General features: G+C 38.5%; 2 protein-coding genes across 9 annotated transcripts in view; both read right to left on the bottom strand.

Annotated features, from left to right (window-relative positions):
* The window catches only part of LOC134548052 (uncharacterized), a 59,345-nt gene extending 57,770 nt beyond the window's left edge, over nt 1-1,575 (bottom strand). The window contains exon 1 of one of the 5 annotated variants that reach the window (XR_010079691.1): nt 1,239-1,575. The gene's annotated coding sequence lies outside the window, so the exon portion shown is untranslated. The remainder of the gene's footprint in view (nt 1-1,238) is intronic. The other 4 variants (XR_010079690.1, XR_010079692.1, XR_010079693.1 and 1 more) reach the window with 4 other exon arrangements.
* An 8,597-nt stretch (nt 1,576-10,172) lies between these two features.
* The window catches only part of JPH1 (junctophilin 1), an 82,338-nt gene continuing 74,148 nt past the window's right edge, over nt 10,173-18,362 (bottom strand). Inside the window, exons 5-6 of one of the 4 annotated variants that reach the window (XM_063392338.1) lie at nt 12,733-12,828; nt 10,173-12,626 (exon numbers count right to left, since the gene is read on the bottom strand). In XM_063392338.1, coding sequence (XP_063248408.1) covers nt 12,748-12,828 — 81 coding nt within the window. In that variant the 3' untranslated portion in view covers nt 10,173-12,626; nt 12,733-12,747. The remainder of the gene's footprint in view (nt 12,627-12,732; nt 12,829-18,362) is intronic. The other 3 variants (XM_063392328.1, XM_063392347.1, XM_063392356.1) reach the window with 3 other exon arrangements.

The following is an 18,362-nucleotide window of genomic DNA, read 5'->3' as shown; positions in this document are numbered from 1 at the left end:
CCTGATGAAAACAGTAAAATGTTAGTGGGAGAAGGTAAATCACCTAATGTGTTGGTCTGCCTGAACTTTTCCAGTGGGTGGTATTCATTTAGAAGTCATACAATCCTGACAAGAATCGTGTATGTGAAGCCAAAGAGAAACAACATGCAGCATCTCTCTGTCCTAAAACAAACAGTAAACAAACTGACACTTCAATAAGTATCAGAGATTTACTGGTGAGCCAGAGGGAGAAGAAGGAAAGGCTAAGGTCAAGACTACCATTTGTAAATTTTAAATCACTAATTTGAAAGCAGGATGACAATTTGAAGACTCCTGGGCTGAATGGTATAAATGTTCACTACCAAACCCTTCTGCTGCCTCTTTTTGGAGCTGTGACAGCGCAGCACATTTTGCACCCATGTCCTGACTGAAATTTGCTTCCCAGTATTAAAAAGGAAAATCAGTGTAAACTCTTACATACTCATTATTAAAATGTTACAATTTGGATTGCTGGTACCCCTTTTATTTTAAAGACCAAAGGGCAAAATTGTGTGAATCTCTGAAGAATATGGAAAAACTCAGGTGAGACAGGCAGAGCTTCACATGTCAGGAGAAAATAGGTAGCTCATGTTTCTGGCCTGGCTTTTCTAATTGCATCATTCTTTTAAAGTTGCCAGTCAAAATTCTTTCAAGACCAAGTAATTTTTCTTGTAAAAAAACAAATCAGCCTGTAAGAGCTCCTCTCTTGCTATAAAGTAACTTTGTTAATTGCCACTGATTCTGATACACTTTATGAAAGATACAGATTAATCACCATTACCAATGAATTAGTATATTAACTTTCTACCTTATGTGACTTGAGCAATGCAACAAAGGCAAGTTAAAATGGTCTCTGTACCGTAGATGTGCCACGAGCAGCACCTGTGGCTTCCAGGAACAGTGTCTTCTTTAAGACACACAGATTACTAAGGATTCAAAGGTTGTTCTGGAGCAACATGTGACAGACTGTTCTATCAGATCTGACCTATGCTTCGCTTTGATTGCCTCTGCTATGAGAAGTATTAAAGTCAGTTGGAGAGGCATCAAAGAAAACAAAACCAAAACACAAAAGGGAAAAATGAAGGGTGGCAGAGAGCAGGGCTTACCTTGTTCCTTGTTAAAGCAGGTCTATAAACAACAGTGGTAGCTCAGGTCTGCAAAATTCATTCACCTTTTTCACAAATTCTGGAAATAGCGGAGTTATTTTAACATTTTCTTACCTTGACTTTTCCCAGATTTTCCCAGTGTCTCCACAGTGAGTGTTCCAGATCCATTTCAGTTCTCCACTGCTGTTATTATTTAGGATAATATCCCATATGCAATCCTGCTCTAGTTAAACATCTTAATAATATTAATATATTGCAAATATATCTGTAACCATTCCCTTGGATTATTTGACGCCCTCTGAAACGGGTTCCTGTTTAGTCCCTTAATACAATGGGAAGGTCTAGAAGAATAGGAAATAAAACACTGCCTGCAAACTCATGTCATGCCAGCTATTTCATGCCAAATGTTGTCCTCAAGCACCTGGCAAGTACAATTCATTCATTTTCCAAATGTCAGTGGCCAGCCAGCTCCTCAGGACATTCCCTCCCAACACAGGGACACTTGATAGGCACAATAGGGCAGTTTTGGCTGCCAGCCTTATTCCTGAGTCATGTGCACGAACTGTAAGGACGGAAGCGCCTCTTGTTTCTGTTTCTGTCTTGCAAGTGTCAACTTTTTATGCTCTTCTTCCAATTTATTTTACTCTGCCGCCGGTATTTTCACAGTGGTTCAACAGGGCTTTGACAGAGGCACGTCTGGAACACTGAAAATACCCCGTAGGTATTTTGCCTGGATGCAACAACTGGTTCCTGCTGTGACATTCAAACCATTAATGGCACGCTGCAACACCGAGCTCTGGGGGGCTGTAGGAGCCAAGCAGGCGTGCAGGTCTCCTGTGGCACCATCATTCACCACTGCCCTCTCCAGGACACGGGCACTGCTCCAGACCCAGCGCTGGTGGGGAAGTGGGGGTACCTCCCTCAGCCCAAGGTGCTCCAGCGTTCCAGCCCGAGGTCACATCACCAGCCCTCTGCCCTAGACTTGTACCTACAGCTGGCTGGCAGCTGGAATGCCGTCCAAAGAGGGGACTGAAAGAAGCCTTGTGCCCACACAGAGGGTGTCCTCAGCAGGGTGTTTGTGTGCAGCCCGTCTCGCCGGCCTTTGAGACGCAGGCTTGGCCCCTGTGTACATCATACCACTGTACACAAATGGGCTTTGAGCCTCTCTGAGTCACAAATACGACCAAAAAGCACTTTTCATTTCCATCCAAAATAAATTCAAGTGACGCTTCTTTCTATGCCTGAAAATACATTTTCTTCAGTGTTTTAAGTCTCTCTCATTTAGTGTGAAGAATGTGAGATGTGTGAACACAGGGTTTTGAAATGTCAGCCAATTAGCTACTAGTCATAAGGTGAATTGAAAATATTTTTCTTTTTGCTTTTTTTCTTCACAAGATGACATCTCACCTATCTGAACACTTTGCAGCCCCTATTTCTGTCAGCCAAAGCCTGTGATTGACGTTTTTTATGCCAGTCACTAAAGACCTGCAATTTATGTAACCAAAGAAAAAAAAAACTGCCCTGATACTTAAAATAATTTAAAAAGAAGTTTGCACAAGTGGCCAGAAGCATTAATGATAGACTTTACAGCTGTCTATATGCTTTATGCATCCTGTATTTTTACCTACTGGGCAGCAATGGACTACAGAAGTGCCCAGTCTCCAGGACAAAGGATGAAGTTCACACATCCACGCTGAGTTTCTGAAAGGTCTCTGCTGCCTTCAGGCTGCTTGATGGGGAGAAATGACCAATTACTGGCAGCAAGCAGTAAAACTGCTGTTTCCTGTAGCCTGAGAAGGATGGACACCAGACAACAAAATGTGCATGCACGTGCCTGTGTGCAAAAACCCCAACAAAATCCAAACCCCCGCCACCCGACCCACCTTCCATGAAAGAAGGGGCATGGATGAAGCCCTAAATCCTCAAAGGTGTGCAGGTGCCCACACAGCCTTCTGAGGACCTGGCAAAAACTGATTAACACTCAGGTAAATCAGAGGAGACGAAGTCTGGCTTACTAGAATGGCTCTGTGGCTAAAAGCTGTCCCTGATCCTACATTTGTTCACCTTCAGGGAAAAGCCCATCTTTCCTCTCAGCGTGGTCAGGCAGCAGACAGGCCAAAAGGTGTGTGGTCAGGAGTCAATGCTGATGCTTTGGAGAACTGTTGTTGTTTGGAAGGAGGGCTGCATTACTGATTGTGCCTTTCACTGGTTACGTTCTCCCCCTGTTCCTGGTGACATTTGCACTAGCAAGTAGCATGGAATAGCACTCTGGATACAATTAAACCCCAATGCAAGTGCTAGCTGTGTCAGGGAGGAGGGGATGGCAGCACCTGAATACCAGCACATATGGCCATTGGTGTCAATGGAGCATTATCCTTTACTCTCTCACTGAGTCATCTCCCCTTGAGGAAGTTGCATGAAAATAACATTTAACAAGGGTGATAAAGACTGTAGAGATAAAAGAGAGTGAAGAATCTGTTAGCAATATTTCTGTAGCAAGCAGATGACTGAATGTATTTCCAAATGTTACGTAATTTGTGTGACTCACAACACCAGAGTCTATAGAGCATATGCAACATTTGGTACAGCAGCGAATCACTGTAAATACCAACAACATTTCTGTAGCCTGAGATGTTCAGAGACATAAACCTGCAAATGTGCATTAAGGTTCTTCTCAAATAGGGAGCTGATATGATTATGCAGTAGTTAAATTTTTTGCTTGCTTGGTTAATTACATCTCTAGGAACAGCAGGAAAGTCCCATTATATAAAGTATTCCTCTTGGAGAAATTTTACACAAGGAGTTAATAAAATGCACTGCTGCCATGTCTGCATAACTCACTCTTTTCAGTGGAACTCAAGCCAGCCTGCTGTAACAGCAAGCTGTTGTTTTTTGCAGATTTTGGACACAGATGTTTCCCTGAACATTTAATTATTAAAAGAAGGCCTCCTGATAACTTCAGTTATTCCCACAAATTAAAAACTGAAGTCCAGTGAGTATCTTCAGCTGAGTAAATGACCAAGACAGACACCTGTGGTGCTGCTGAACACCTGATGCTTCTGTGGTGTTGCTTTATGTCTTTGTCTCCTAAGCTGTCTTTGCTGTGCTTCAGTGTGCTGTTCTTGCAGGGCTTCCTAAGGCTTCCCAGCCCATTTCTTATCTGTATTCCTGCCTGCATTGCAACCCTGCCTTTGTGGGCTTTGCCCATTTATTCCCTCTGCTCTTGCATGCCTTCTGTCAACCCTGACACACTTCTTCCCTCTCTGTGGCTCACGTTTTCTTGCTCCTCTCATCTGCCTTGTCCAAACATCCTCCTACTTTATTCCTGCAGTTCACTCTCATTTAAGTTTCTTCTGTAAATAAAGAAGAATTAATTCCCTTGTTTCCCAGTTCTTTCCCTCCACACTTCTAATTTTCACATTCCATAATTATCATAGAATCACAGAAAATAGGCTATTAATGGACATTCATCAGTCTTTCAATCTGTAATCTTGTTCAGCGTAAACATTAAATATTCTCATTCCTATGGTAATCTAATTCAAAGACATTATGCCTAAAATTAGAGAATTTTTCTTTATGCCTAACTTGGATCGCAATTTTCATGCAATTTAAGTCCATCTGTTTTTTCCTTAATCTCCGTGGGCTTGGAAAGCAGCTTTCTGGAGCAGCTGTTTGAGTGCTGAGGATGGTGACTTCTCAGTCTTCTACCCCATTCATATTTCTATCTAACAAATGCCACTTTCTTCTGAGTCCAATATTGTCCATTTCCTTAGTATTTTCTCCCTATAAGCAATCTCTTCCCCTCCCTTTCAACACATACAGGTTCCTCACAGCTTCTCCTCTTCCCCATGCTTTCCTCTTCCTTCTGCATTAGATTTCAACACGTCTGTACCTCCTTGCTCCTAAAGATTCACTTCCAGTCTTTCTGACAATGCCTGTTCTGCTGTGCACCATGGGTGCATGTGGAGGCTTGTTGCAGCCCGTGCCAGGAATGCACTGTCTTGGAATGGCAGGAATGCACGGAAGCCATCCGCTGTGATGCAAACGTCTTTCAAATAACTTCTCTTCGCAGAATGTCTTTTTTAGTCCTAGCCCCTGTGAAATGCTGCTGGTGCTCCTCTGTCTTCACTGTTTCCATGGTAGCCGATCCCATCCTTTAGTGACTTTCTCATCAGTGGCCTAAACAAAATCTAGAACTGAGCTGTCATAATTAAATGGAAGGCGGTTTACAATATTTTTGAAGACTTAGTGGCATTACACGATAAAAGTACTTGGCAGCTAAAACTGGGTAAGTAATTAAGCACCATTACCTTGAATGATGATACTTTCTGAGGTGTTCTGTGGAACATGTCCTGAATATAGTAAAATTGCTATGTTAAATAAAGTTAATGACACTGTTCCAAAAGTACAGAGTGTAATGGTTTAATTAACCCAGAGTTACAGCAGCCTGATTTTAAGTAACTTCCTCTCCCTCCAGCCCCTTCCTTAACAGCACTCCTGGTTCAAGTATTTCACTTGTATGCCTTTGGAATCAGATCCAAATTTGGATTCTGACTGAAACCCCCAAATCAGAGCCTGAAGCTCCAATGACTGATTCAAAACCCAGTTCTAAATGCTTTGAACCTTTGGCATATTGTGTAGGCCAGATTTAATATTTTCATAGACTGCAGTTTTTAATGTAATATCTGACTTCCTCCTTGTCTCCTTCCCAAAATGTCTCTGAATATTAACCATGGGATGTTCCGAAGTTGGGATTTTTTTTTAAATTTAGATCATTAGGTATAGATGAAGAAATATAAATGTAGGCAGCCATTCTCAAAACTCTTGGTCAGTATCTGTGTTTTGTGGTCTAATACAGGGTCTCTGTCAAGCTGCTATCCAGTGCACCAGACTGTAAAGTTCAGAAAGACACTTTCTCAACTTGATTCTCTTTCTCAAATGAATGTATGATCTCAAAGGAATTCAGGTACTGTTGTGGACTAACACACCTATTATTGTGAAAGACAACATCTGAAATTGTACTCTTTTTATTCTGTATTTTCTTCCAGTTTGGAGAAATCAACATTAAAAATGCAGACTTCAAAGCCCATGGCTTAAAGCCTATGATTCACCTATCATTTATTGCTCTTTACTTAATTAGTATTGAAGGCACTTTATGATGTAAAATCTAGTCCTTGTCTAAATGTATGTGACCCAACTTCCACAAAGCTGCCTGATTAATCAGTATAAGAAATGGAGGAAGACAGGTCTAAGCTCAGGCAGGAGAGCAACCCCAGATTTCCAATACAAAATGCATTTTATCCTGTCCAACAATCCACACGTATTTATATCAGGCCCAGAAATCATCCTACTGCACTGTCCCAGTAAATCACAACCCTCAGACTCCTTGCTCTTCTAATTTGAGGATCAGCTTCTGCTGCATGGCCAATCTTTCCCCCAATCTCAGTGCTGGAATTTGTAGAGAAGTTCCTAAAGCAGCTGATACCAGATTTTTTCCTAATAATGTCAGCATTTCCTTGGTTTGTACAAATTCCAAAGAGCCATCAGAAATCTCTGGCATCACTTACAGTATTTTTCTTTTCAGTTCCCACACACTGTATTTAAATCACTGTCCTGACACTGGAGACAATGAGAGTAGATTTGAAATTATAATACAGTTGCATAAACTAGTGTCGACATATGCAGAGAATGGACCCAATGAAACCTGTGATATTGATGCCTTAAGTTTTAGCTTTCATGTTCTTCAGATTCTGTGCTGTCTAGGGATGTAGTTCTGAGCCTCATGTTAGTGTTAATAAGCTCTCTTCACAGGGTAGATAGACAAGACAAATCTTTTCCTGCTGAAGACCAAGGACAATGAGTACAACTTTCAGGCCCAAAAGCACAAACAACAGTGGACTGAAGAAAGAAACAAGAAATATGAGACCTCACAACCTGAAGCTGTAATTGGATAATTAAACCCCAAAATGCAAATGGACCAAAATACAGATGTGTAAGATCCTGTGACCGGTCATCCATTTTGTGACCATTTTGGGTCCATCTTGGATATAGTCCTGGCCAGGCTCTTGTACTGCCCTAAGTGTACCCTAAAGGCCTTTCAAGAAATATCTACTTTATTCTCTAGCTGTGTCCAGTCTCTGCTTCAAGTCAGCCTTCCCAAGGCATCAATATAACACGTGCAGTTTGCTGTGGGACAAACTACAGGAAAGACAGGCTCCACAGCCACAGAGAGCTACAAACACTGAACAAGTGGCCCACAGAAAACACAAGGTTCTGGAGTGAGCAGCTGATGTCTTGGGGCAATGCCCACACGCAGGGCAAAATTGATTAAGTTGAATTTGTCCAAACTTGGAGGTGGATGGGCAGTGAAGGACTGAAGATAATTAGAAAAACAGTGATGGTACAGCAAAAGTACCACCAAACCCACTTTTGTTGGTGGTAAGGAAAATCCTGGGGTTTTTTTCATTATTGAGAAAAATTCAAAACCCTCTTGAAGAAATGACATTCAATATACTGCCAGTTTGCACCTAAAATCTCCTAGATAACCAGCCTCAAGGGATTATGAAAACTTAGCTGAAACAAGCACATTACTGACACAATGAAATTTAGATTAACCAGTTAAAAAAAAGCTGTCTCTTCCCTGTTCTCCCCCCGCCATCCCCTCTCTGTAGCAAATAAAAGGAAGAAACATGAGAGAATGGTATCAAATTCTCCTACCAGCTTTATTTTTGCTATTGGTTTTAGGGGGGTGAGGGATTTGTTCTGCTGTTACAGTCACAGTCACAAAATAAACTGCTCAGAGAGAGAAAGTGACTTTTTTCCTTCTAGTTTACAGCCATGGACATTATAGACTGTTTTTCTTAAAGATGTTGAGTATGGAAATTATATTTACCTCCTGCAAGGGTGGGAAGTGTAATGTCTCTTAGTTTGCAGTTTCTGTGTGGAATAAAAAAATGGAGAAGGATACAGTAGAGGGCTCAGCTATAGCATGCTGGCATACACAGCTTCTTGCTCAGACTTAACATAATTTCTAATTTTCTCTGTTTCTGTGAATATTAAATGAGAGAATGAGAAGACTACTTCATTTGAAAGGCTTATTTAATCTCCCTTCTCTTAATTTGCTTTGTTTACTGAATTACATTTCCATAGGAGAATGGCCTGTAGAACCATCTCCCCTTACTAAACAGTTCAAATGAGCTATGAGTAAAACCATTCAGATACAATTCACAACCATGTTTTATTAATAACAACTAAGAATGTTAGTGAGGCTCAGCATGTGAATTCTCCAGGTTTTTATCCTTGTTTCTATGTTATTGTAAGAATCTTTTCATACTGTGTATCTTAACAGAGAATTTAATAAATATGTAATCACAGAACATCATTAAAAGTTATGTAAATAACTATTTCAAAGTTTTAAATTTAACTCTAATAAAGAGCTGTTTATGACTTTTAAAGTCAGCTCTAGGCTGTATTTATGATTTTTTTAACATCTGTATCTGAAAGGCAGTTGTAGCCTTATGTCTCAAAATTCCTATTTTCAAAGTGAACCCCTCCTTCTGGAAAACAAATGCCAACAATTTCTCGCTCTTCACGTTCCTTATTGCGTTTCTGACGGAAAGGCAAACTAATATATATACATATACACATTAAGTAAAGAAAGGCCTTAAAAGCTATGACAGATGAGTCTCTTTCTTTCTTCTTCCTCCAGCACCTCCCCCTTGTTCCCTTGCTGTCTGTGTACACTGGTTTTATGGTTTAAACGGATAAATGGAGCTGTCCAAGAAACCAGGTCGGAGCATCACGGGTGAGAGAGCTCACTGCCTACTGGCACCTGTGGGCAAACAGCTGTGCCAGGAGAAACGACTTTGCCTGACAAAAGCTCTCCTTGCTGGAAGTAGGGTGAAATTTTTCATGCTGGAGCAGATCTTGAAGCAGTAGGTTGTACTGTGTGTCTATGGATGTTTTTTCCTTTAGGCACAGCAGACACATGGCCACGTAACACCATTTGTAATATAAACCACTGGTAACAATATCTCAGATGGGAAATGACTTGAAAATTATGAGATTCTTTTTAATCTATTTCTGTGCACATCTTCTGCTTGTTGCTGTTCACATCTTTATATGCCTGAGTATATTATCACATTCATACACCCTAAGAAATATTTCATTGACACTTTAATTTCTGAGCATACATACTGTGGATCACAAATGTCAGAGAAGAATCATCTCGCTGAAGTTGACTTTAAAATTTTTTGGCATTAAAGTTATTTCTGTTGATTTTTCTTGAGAATGCATTTTTCCCTCCTTAAAGAGCTAAAGATTTTCTTTAGGGAGCAGGTATTGTGCAGAAAATAAAAATTCTTAAAGGTAAGTTTCATGCTCATAGAATTATTTTAAAGAATAAGACAGTAATGACTACTTCCTAAAAATATATTTCCATTAAATAGAATTACTAATAAAAAACCTGCTCTCCTCTTCAACTAAACATAAGGATTTTGGTACAGTTGGCTACTAGTCTGAACTGGAATCATGGAAAATGAAATTTTCAGCTGATTGAGAAGTTCAGCAGATATGGTGGTTTTAAGACAGTTGTAGTGGAAAATTTTCTCTGTGAAAATATTGGCTCAAAACTTCATGTTAATTCTGAACCTATGAAGATCCTGAGGAGCAGTGAAGCCCAAAAAATTAAATCCCCTACAAGAGCAGCTGTTAATGGACTGGTCACTCACCAATTAAAACAAAATTGATCAAACCGTCTCATACTGGAAGTGTAAATTAAGATTCTAAATTTATAAAGACACAAAATCCTGTATCAGAAGATAAAAGAAGACACAAAGGGAAGCTTGACTTTTTTTTTTTTTTTTAATTTATTTTTAATTGTTTCCCAGAATCACTTTTGTTGAAAACAGTAACTCACAATTATTTCAAAGGGACTAGAATTTCACCCATTTTCCTGCTTCACTCCTGTTTATTTGATTAGTTAGAAAAAATGCTTCCAAAGAGTGAACAAAGTAATTCATAAACAGGAAAAAGTAGTCTGAAACTCTATTAATAACCAACTTATTTTTATTAGAGCAAATACAGTTGTGAAAACTGTACATTGTACATTTTGGGTCAAGAATTATAAATAGAGAAACTCATAGATAAGAGTTAATTCTTTGACAGCAAGAAACTTTAAATAGACAAAATGACATTTTTAAGTACATTGGCAGGCTTAGTTGTGCTGTCCAAAATGTAGTGTACAGTATAACAACCAATTATAAATAGCCTTTCATGTAAAATACAACTGTGCACATTTTAGAAAAATACCAACAATTTGTTTGAGCTTTGTTTTAAAAAAGCTTATAAATCATACATATTTATAAATGGTACTAACATGCTTACTTAAATTTATAAACATTTTTCATAAGCTTTGTTACCCATTATTTCCAGAGCATAAAGTATTTTAAATAAACATTTAATAGGACTTAAATATGTCAGTTACAAAATTACCTCTCCATGTAAGGAGACAGGGGATGATTTAACAGTGGGATGGAACATTTCATCCATTAATTCAAGGCTTACACAGTAACTTTTAAAATTTTGTTCTTATTTAAAAATTACTTTCCTAAATTTAAAACACATTTTAAACTTTGTTTTTGTTTTTTGTTTCTTTTTTTTTTTAAATAAATATACAAGTTTTATTTTCATTTGCTCTCTTTCTGCTTTCTTCTTTATCCACACTGGTCAAAACACAGGATTCTCAACATACTTCTGTAAAAAACACCACGGTGTTACTGCCCTGCTCGGAGCTGCTTGGCTGCACAACATTCAGTCCATACCTACGGTTCTTTACTACGCTGCATCAAAAAATAGCTAATGTACTTTGTAAGAGTGTTGCCCATTAAACCATGCAAAAACTTAGAAAGTTTACAAACAGCTTCAAAAGCTATACTGTATGAAAGATTTTCTAATAGAGGTAAAATAAACCGTAACACAAGCCCTTTGCTTTTTGCAGCTTTAAATTAAAACGTCTGCTTGCCAAATGATCACACCACATATTTTCAATAAATAAGCATGCATTTGATTAATAGAGGGTACGATAATTACAGTACAATGGCACATAAAAAGAAACGTGATCACATCGTTTGAACAAAGGGCTATGAAACTACTTAAGACAAACTTTCCAAATGAAAAATTTTGAGGCTTTTTTAATGCTGAGGTAAAATTATAAATGGACTTTAAGACACTGAAGGCATCAAATCGATAAACAATCACTTAACATTTTTAAATGCTCTACCTGAATGTATTCAACACAAATCTAGCATTTTAAAATTATGATTTATTATGAGCATTAGCTACCTTTACTGTCATTGGCATTAATGTGCACCCAGACAAAACTTTTTTTTTACTGCTGTCAAAATACCTCAGTGTTGCAACATAATAATTCAAATCACCAATTACCACAGCAACAGAATGAAGAAAAAAAAAAAAGTCAACATGCAAACCCTATATCTCACCTTTACTGGCTTATTTTGATATTCTATCTCCTGTTTAGAATGTGCTTGTACCAATGCAAGAGTCTCTTTTTTTTTATTATGATAAAATTTGTTTGGTATTGGCATAATTATTCAAGCATTTTAAGGAAGATAGCAGTATCTTTAAGTTTTGCAGTAATGGTGTATTATTTACTGAACCTTAATGCAAAATGACTCTTCAGGTTTAAGAAAATGAATTTAATAATTTTATCCCTGGACTAGGCAAATGTATTTGATTTTCTGCTTCTGCTGCTAGGCAGAACTGGTAGCTTTCTCCAGGATGGACTAAACTAACTACTTATGGCTATACATCAAATTTCATAAACAACAAATGAACAGAATCATGCACAGGCAAATGAAATTCGATCTCCCAGAACACTGCAGGAGATGTTAAAAGCAGCAGGTAATGGAATAAGACTGGTGACTGATGTTGCTAACTATTTCTTCTAATGAGATAGGAGTGAACGCTGGAATCACTTCCACAGCAACAGAATCCTCTGACCACATTCCTCTGGCAGTCGTTTTCCCATCTCCCCACTAAAAACATCAGACGGTAAAATAGTAAGGCAGCTGTTAACTTCCATCAACAAAAAGTGCAGCTCCGTGCATTTCCAGTTTAGTTACACTCTGCTGGAACAGATGGAGAAGCCAACGCACTTCACTGGCGGGGCTGCTTCAGCAGATTATTTTGTTTGTTTTCCAACATGGCTGCTTGCTTCAGCTTTCAGAGGACCCCAAAGCCACGAGCCACCAGCAGAGAAGCTGATCTGGGCCCCTGGCTGAATTTTCCAAGTTTCATCTCTCTCGCGTCCCATCCTAATTCCAAGCCTCCTTCCCTGTGTCTGAGTATGACAGGTGCCATTTAAAAGGCTGATGACACAACTGCAGAGAACTGTGGGCTAACACCACTAGTTGTCATGACTTCACTGAAGGGTCAAAACAGTTACAATATTAAATAACTATGTTGAATCACATTCAGGCATAGCTAAAATTAAAGTGGGGTACATTAAAAGTATGTGAAGAAATTAAATCTTTATCATTTAAGGTGGGGTGGATATGGTGATTTTATATGAAAGCAAGACTTTTCTTACCTTTCCTAATTCCAATCAAGTTAGAAAATGGACAAAAAGAATGGCTAAACCAATATTCAACAGCATTACCAGGGCGATCATGACTGAGTTAGGGCCCTGAAAATAAAATAAAGATGTCAGAATTAATACAACCCCCCACATATGCACAGCAATGAACGAGACGCGACTTCACAATTTCTATAGGCTTTGGCCTTGCTCTGAAGGAAACAGACCCTGCTGCTGAAGCACAGCCACTACCCTTGATATTCAGGGGAGATAAATGCCATGTGTGAACACCAGCTGGATAAATACAGGAGAGAGTACGTTACTCCACTGTTCAGAATCACACTGAGGTAAAGCAACCCGACAAATACAACTGCATCAACAAATGAAAAGAAACACATCAACACAAAAATAATGTCAGGTTAAAATAAAGCAAAACAAAGAATGTAAACTACTTCAGGGAAGCCAGGGCGCTGCTCTTCATTCTTACAGAGGGTTCCTTTTCCAGTTCCAGCTCATTTCAAAACAGACATAACAAAGATGCTTTATAAAAAGAACACTTTTTTGATAACCCAAACAGGAAAGAAAATTTACTTACCATTGCACTAACAAACCTGTTTCCATTACAGATTAAAATGCATTTTACAGCTGCAATATTAAATTTGTTTTGATTTACTCAGACACTTATCTCAAAGAGCTATGTACTGAAGAAACAAAAAGTCAAAAAACTTCTTCCATTCCTAACTAGAGCTAAATTTGATTAGAAAACTTAAACCATTACACAATTTAAGTATTTCTGTGAAACCAGAAAACCATTTTTAATTTTTTTAGCAATTTCGGATATTCTTTTTAAATGGATGCTTTTAATGATCAACTTGAAAAAATGTCCCAACAGATGAAAATTCACAGTTCTCTTCTACCCTTAACCTATTTGGTTTACTACAATGTAATTTTACAAAGGTTTTTATACTCTTATTTTACAGTTGCACTGTAAGCAGAAACAGAGAAACTTTTCATTTAAATAATACTTTGTTAAATCACAAATCACAAAGCCCACCAGGAAATCTGTGCAGAAAACTTATCTTCTGAGCTACACACGAATCACTGGCTTGCATAAAAAATATATATTGAATGAGAAATGATACAGTGTTTTCACTTTTCACATGAGGCGTGCCTTGGAGAAGTTCATTATGCCTCATGACAACACAGTGCTAACATCAGCTATATAATTTCTGGAATGCAAAGGTATAAGAACTTACTATCAGTAATTTGCAGCAACAGTGTAACTGGGAAGCTATGGAATAGTACTTGTGTCATTATTAGAGCACATGCTCTCCTGAAAGTCTCATTATAACAACACTTTCATCAGAACACACCTTTACACAGTAGTTCAGATGGCAGGCCAGATGTGAGCTGCTAAGTTTTTGACTAAATCACAAAATATGTTATGCTAGGTATTGCTTAAATCCCTGGGGACTCAAAACCTCTTCAGCACCTCTTTCCATAACAGCCATCAGGTTCCCTTTGCACCATCTCAGAGGTGTCTGCTCACATGCTGAGAAGCACATGTTCAAGTTAAAACAATGACTGAGATTAGCAGAATGCCAATTAAATGATGCCATAGGGGTAATGGTATTGGCAGTAGCACCCACGTTTTGGTCAATGGCGGAATGTCTAAAGTATTCACCAGGAAATTGAAGACCAGGTTTAATGACACCTTAGTCATAAGTGATTTTGAATAACAAGCTCCCACTTACCAATGGTATGTTTCAACCATCAGGGCACAGAACAGAAGTGGAACCATGTTCCATCCTCCTTAGTGGAAGTGACTCACCATGTGCCAAAGCATACAAGACACTCAGGGACAGTGAACAGGCATAAAAGGAAAGCACAGTTCCAGATATGATTACCACAGCACTGTGAGCAGCCCTGCTCTCTGCAGAAGTGTGATTTGATTACTCTATTAACTTCCACTCAGATGTGGGTTCAACATCTTTCTTTCTGGTGTTAGGCACTGGAACAAGTTGCTGTGGATGGGAGAAGCTGGGGATGCCCCATGGCTGGAAGTGTTGGATGGGGTTTTAAACAACCTGGTCTAGAGGAAGGTGTCTCTGCCCATGGCACAGGGGTTGGAACCAGATGGTCTTTAAACATCCTTCCCAACCAACCACTCCATGGTTCCATAATCCTATGATTCTAATAGGGACTGCCCATTTGATTCAAATCAGGTCAATGGTTCCTTTATAGGCTGGAATCCCACCTGAAGGTTCTACAGTAGTACTGCACTGTACATTTATACTGCACCAGAAATTGCAAGGAACTGTGAAGATCATTGCCAAGTACCATTAAAATTTTCCAGGATTTGGCTATCTAGTACTTTGCATATTTGAAAAGAACATCTATGAAAATCATATTGATTTATTGCAACTGAAACAAAAAAATGGAACCTATGGTGTCTGCACAGGAGCCAAGAACTTATTCATTACCTGAAATACATCATGGAACAGCATCCTGGTAGCTGCAAGACAGATTTTTTCTGACTGCCAAGTTGGGACTGCAGGTCTAATGGTAGCTTGGTATCATTAGTGCACAGTCTCAGGTAACTAAGCTTGTTGGAGGGGAAGGGGACTTCTTTTTAGATGCATTTGTCAGTCATGATAGGTATAACAACCTCACCACAGTAACATTAGATAACTTAGGCTAAAAACCCCAGGGGCTGTGCTCTGAATCAAGAAGTCTCATCTACAAAGACAGAAGCAAGTGACACCTTAAGAACTGGGCTGTCAAGTTCACATGAAGATCAGAGAAAAATATATCTCTTTATGATAATGAAATATCATAAAGATACCTCTTTATACAAAGAAGTAAAGCTCATATTCTTTGGCCTACTACACACATTGGGTTTCACCTTCTGATAACTATACCTTTCAGCCCAAAGAAGGATTTCCTGATATACTAAAAAATGATCAAACAACATTTATGGAGCACATAATTATTATGCAATGAAATACCACCTGTTTTGTAGACACCTATGAAATGAGCATTTAATGCTTTCAGATAAATACCACAACTAAGTCTTTAGTGTCCCGCAAGGGCTTAAAATAGCAAAAGCCAAAATTAGTTTGAACAGTCCTAGAGTGACTAGAACAGGTGCACTAAAGAAGCTGTAGTAGAAAACCTTCAGTCCTGCTCCAGCTTCTTGCAAGTTAGACATGTATGTAGTTCAAAATACAGCAATATGATTAATTTCCATTTGGAGAAGAAAGAAAGTTATTTTCCTAAAATGTAGTGCCAGGAAATAAAAGACTAGGCTTGTAATTCCATTGCATTAGGAATGTCCATTAAATTTATCCTCAAGTTCTTGCTCAGAGTTTTTTTTTAGGATCCAGCAAATACTGATCTATTTTTCAAACGTCATGGTATTTACAGCCCTTACTAAATGGATGTTAGGTGAACAAAAAGATGAGAATTGAACAGAAAGATGGGAGTAGAATCACTGTGTAACATTCAGATAAAAACCAGGCTAAACACTGTGTGTTTAAAAATCTTTACCTGGCAAATGAAAAAAAAATTACAATTTAGTAAAACACTTTTGCCTGGGCTTGTTATCTGTCCTAGGGCAGCACATGGACACATTATCAGGCAAAAAAAAAAAAAAAAAAAAAAAAAGTGTATTCATGAATGTACACTAGCATAGTGTTTTGTGAAATTCAATCCTATTTTTCCCTCAGATCCAAGAGAATCTCCAATCAGCTCATACTGAAGGTGGGACAGCAGCGTGCAAGCGGAAACTGGGGCTAGAGGCTGCTAATGACCAGTTCGAAACAACTGTACTGGTTTGTGGTCAAGTGTCTCTGTGAACACTTCACACTGTGGTAAATGTAAGGTAACGTGGAGGAGCCTCACTGTCAGTCAAAGAGGGTGATTTATGTCTCATAAATGACAGGTGACTTTGTCATTGTGTTTTATGCAGGATTTCACCTTGATAAAAATGTGACTCTTTCTTATGAGTTCTGGAATGATGTTGAACTTTGATTTTTGAACATCAGGGAGTAAGTACACAGGGAAACACACTTTTTTGTGTGGCATAAGAAATATGTGCTGATATTTTTCAAGTATAATGCCAGAAATGGGCATATTTAGAGAATCAAGACTGTTCCTATAACTAACTTATTACACAGATGATAGTCAAAGACATTCTTAAGGATGTAACATTCACAGAAAATATGAAACATGAATTTGATAATTAAAACAGCTGCTACAAGCTTTGCTGCAAATAAAGTCATTTAAAGTTCTTAATCCAAATTAAAGCTGATGTTTCATTCAGGTATGAGACATGGCTTTGATTTAGACACATAGAAGGAAGAATTGAAAATCTTCCCTTCTGTATCTGTGTTCTTAATGCCTTATGACTGGAAACCTGGAAAAAGCACAGCACAATTTTATACAGCACCTTTAGATAATTTAACAAAAGAGCTCAATAAATGTTAATAGATTCATTTTTTGGCATTCCAAACCCATGGTTTATCATTCTTTTTTCATGAGAGTGAGAGTACTTTTCTCTTTATATCCCTCAACAAACATATTTTAGAAATTTTATGGAGGATCTAAGGCAGACTTACTTTCAAAGCATTACAAAATCGTTTGTCAGAACGAATAAAAAGCAATTGCAGTTCCTTACTGAAATAAAATAATTCTCCAATGCAACTCTAGAATTCTAAAGCCTCTCAACATTCAGAAGCATCTGGGATAAGGAGAAGTACATCAATTAGGAAAAGGAAGAATGGGCTTAAGCCAGAAGAGATTAAGTATAGAATAAATATCAAGAAATTCTTTACTGTGATGGTGGTGAGGCACTGGCACAGTTTGCCCAGACAAGCTGTGGATGCCTCATCCCTGAAAATGTGCAAGACCAGGCTGGATGGGGCTCTGGGCAACCTGGTCCAGTGGAAGGTGTCCCTGCCCATGGCAGGAGAGTTGAAACTAGATGATCTTTTAAGGTACCTTCCAACCCAAACTATTCTGTGATTCTATGAATCTGGCTTCTCCTCAGTAACTGTGCTGTCGTAGCTTAATTCCAATACACTGTTGAGCTCAATCCAGGAGCACTGCAGAACAGGTTACTGTTTTCCTGAAGCTGAAAGGTGATACTGAAAATGAAAACTCTCCAGCAAAGTTAATAGTCATTCTGTACTGTTTCTCCCTCAGACTGCCAGGTCAGTAGGCTACTCTTTTTTGCCTTAATTAGTTTAGCATTTTTACTCTCAGCATTTTGAAGAAATAAGCATGTAGGAAATTTAGTCTATAAGGGCAAATTTGCAGAAACATATAAAGGACTGGAATCTTTGAAACAAACACCCACATCCATCTACACCCATCTTAAAATAATGTTATAGTAAAAATGAATTCCTAAAATCTACCTTCCTTCTTTTCATATTGGAATGCTGGTAATAAGATTGGAATGCTCCAAATGAAGTAGAGGGACCAAGAGAAGAGTTCATAGATATCACTGCAGTATCAGTGAACCAATAGTAGCTAATGCACAATATCTCATCATATTTACACCTATGGTGATAACAGGCTTTAGGTTCATGGCCGTTATCCTGATTATTCTAGGTCAATAACCTGCTCCTCAGGTATCCTGCTTG

Source organism: Prinia subflava, chromosome 1, assembly GCF_021018805.1.
Source record: "Prinia subflava isolate CZ2003 ecotype Zambia chromosome 1, Cam_Psub_1.2, whole genome shotgun sequence".
Taxonomy (NCBI): Eukaryota; Metazoa; Chordata; class Aves; order Passeriformes; family Cisticolidae; genus Prinia; species Prinia subflava.
The sequence above is the reverse complement of the archived record's forward strand: the minus strand, read 5'-3'. Positions and strand labels throughout refer to the sequence as shown.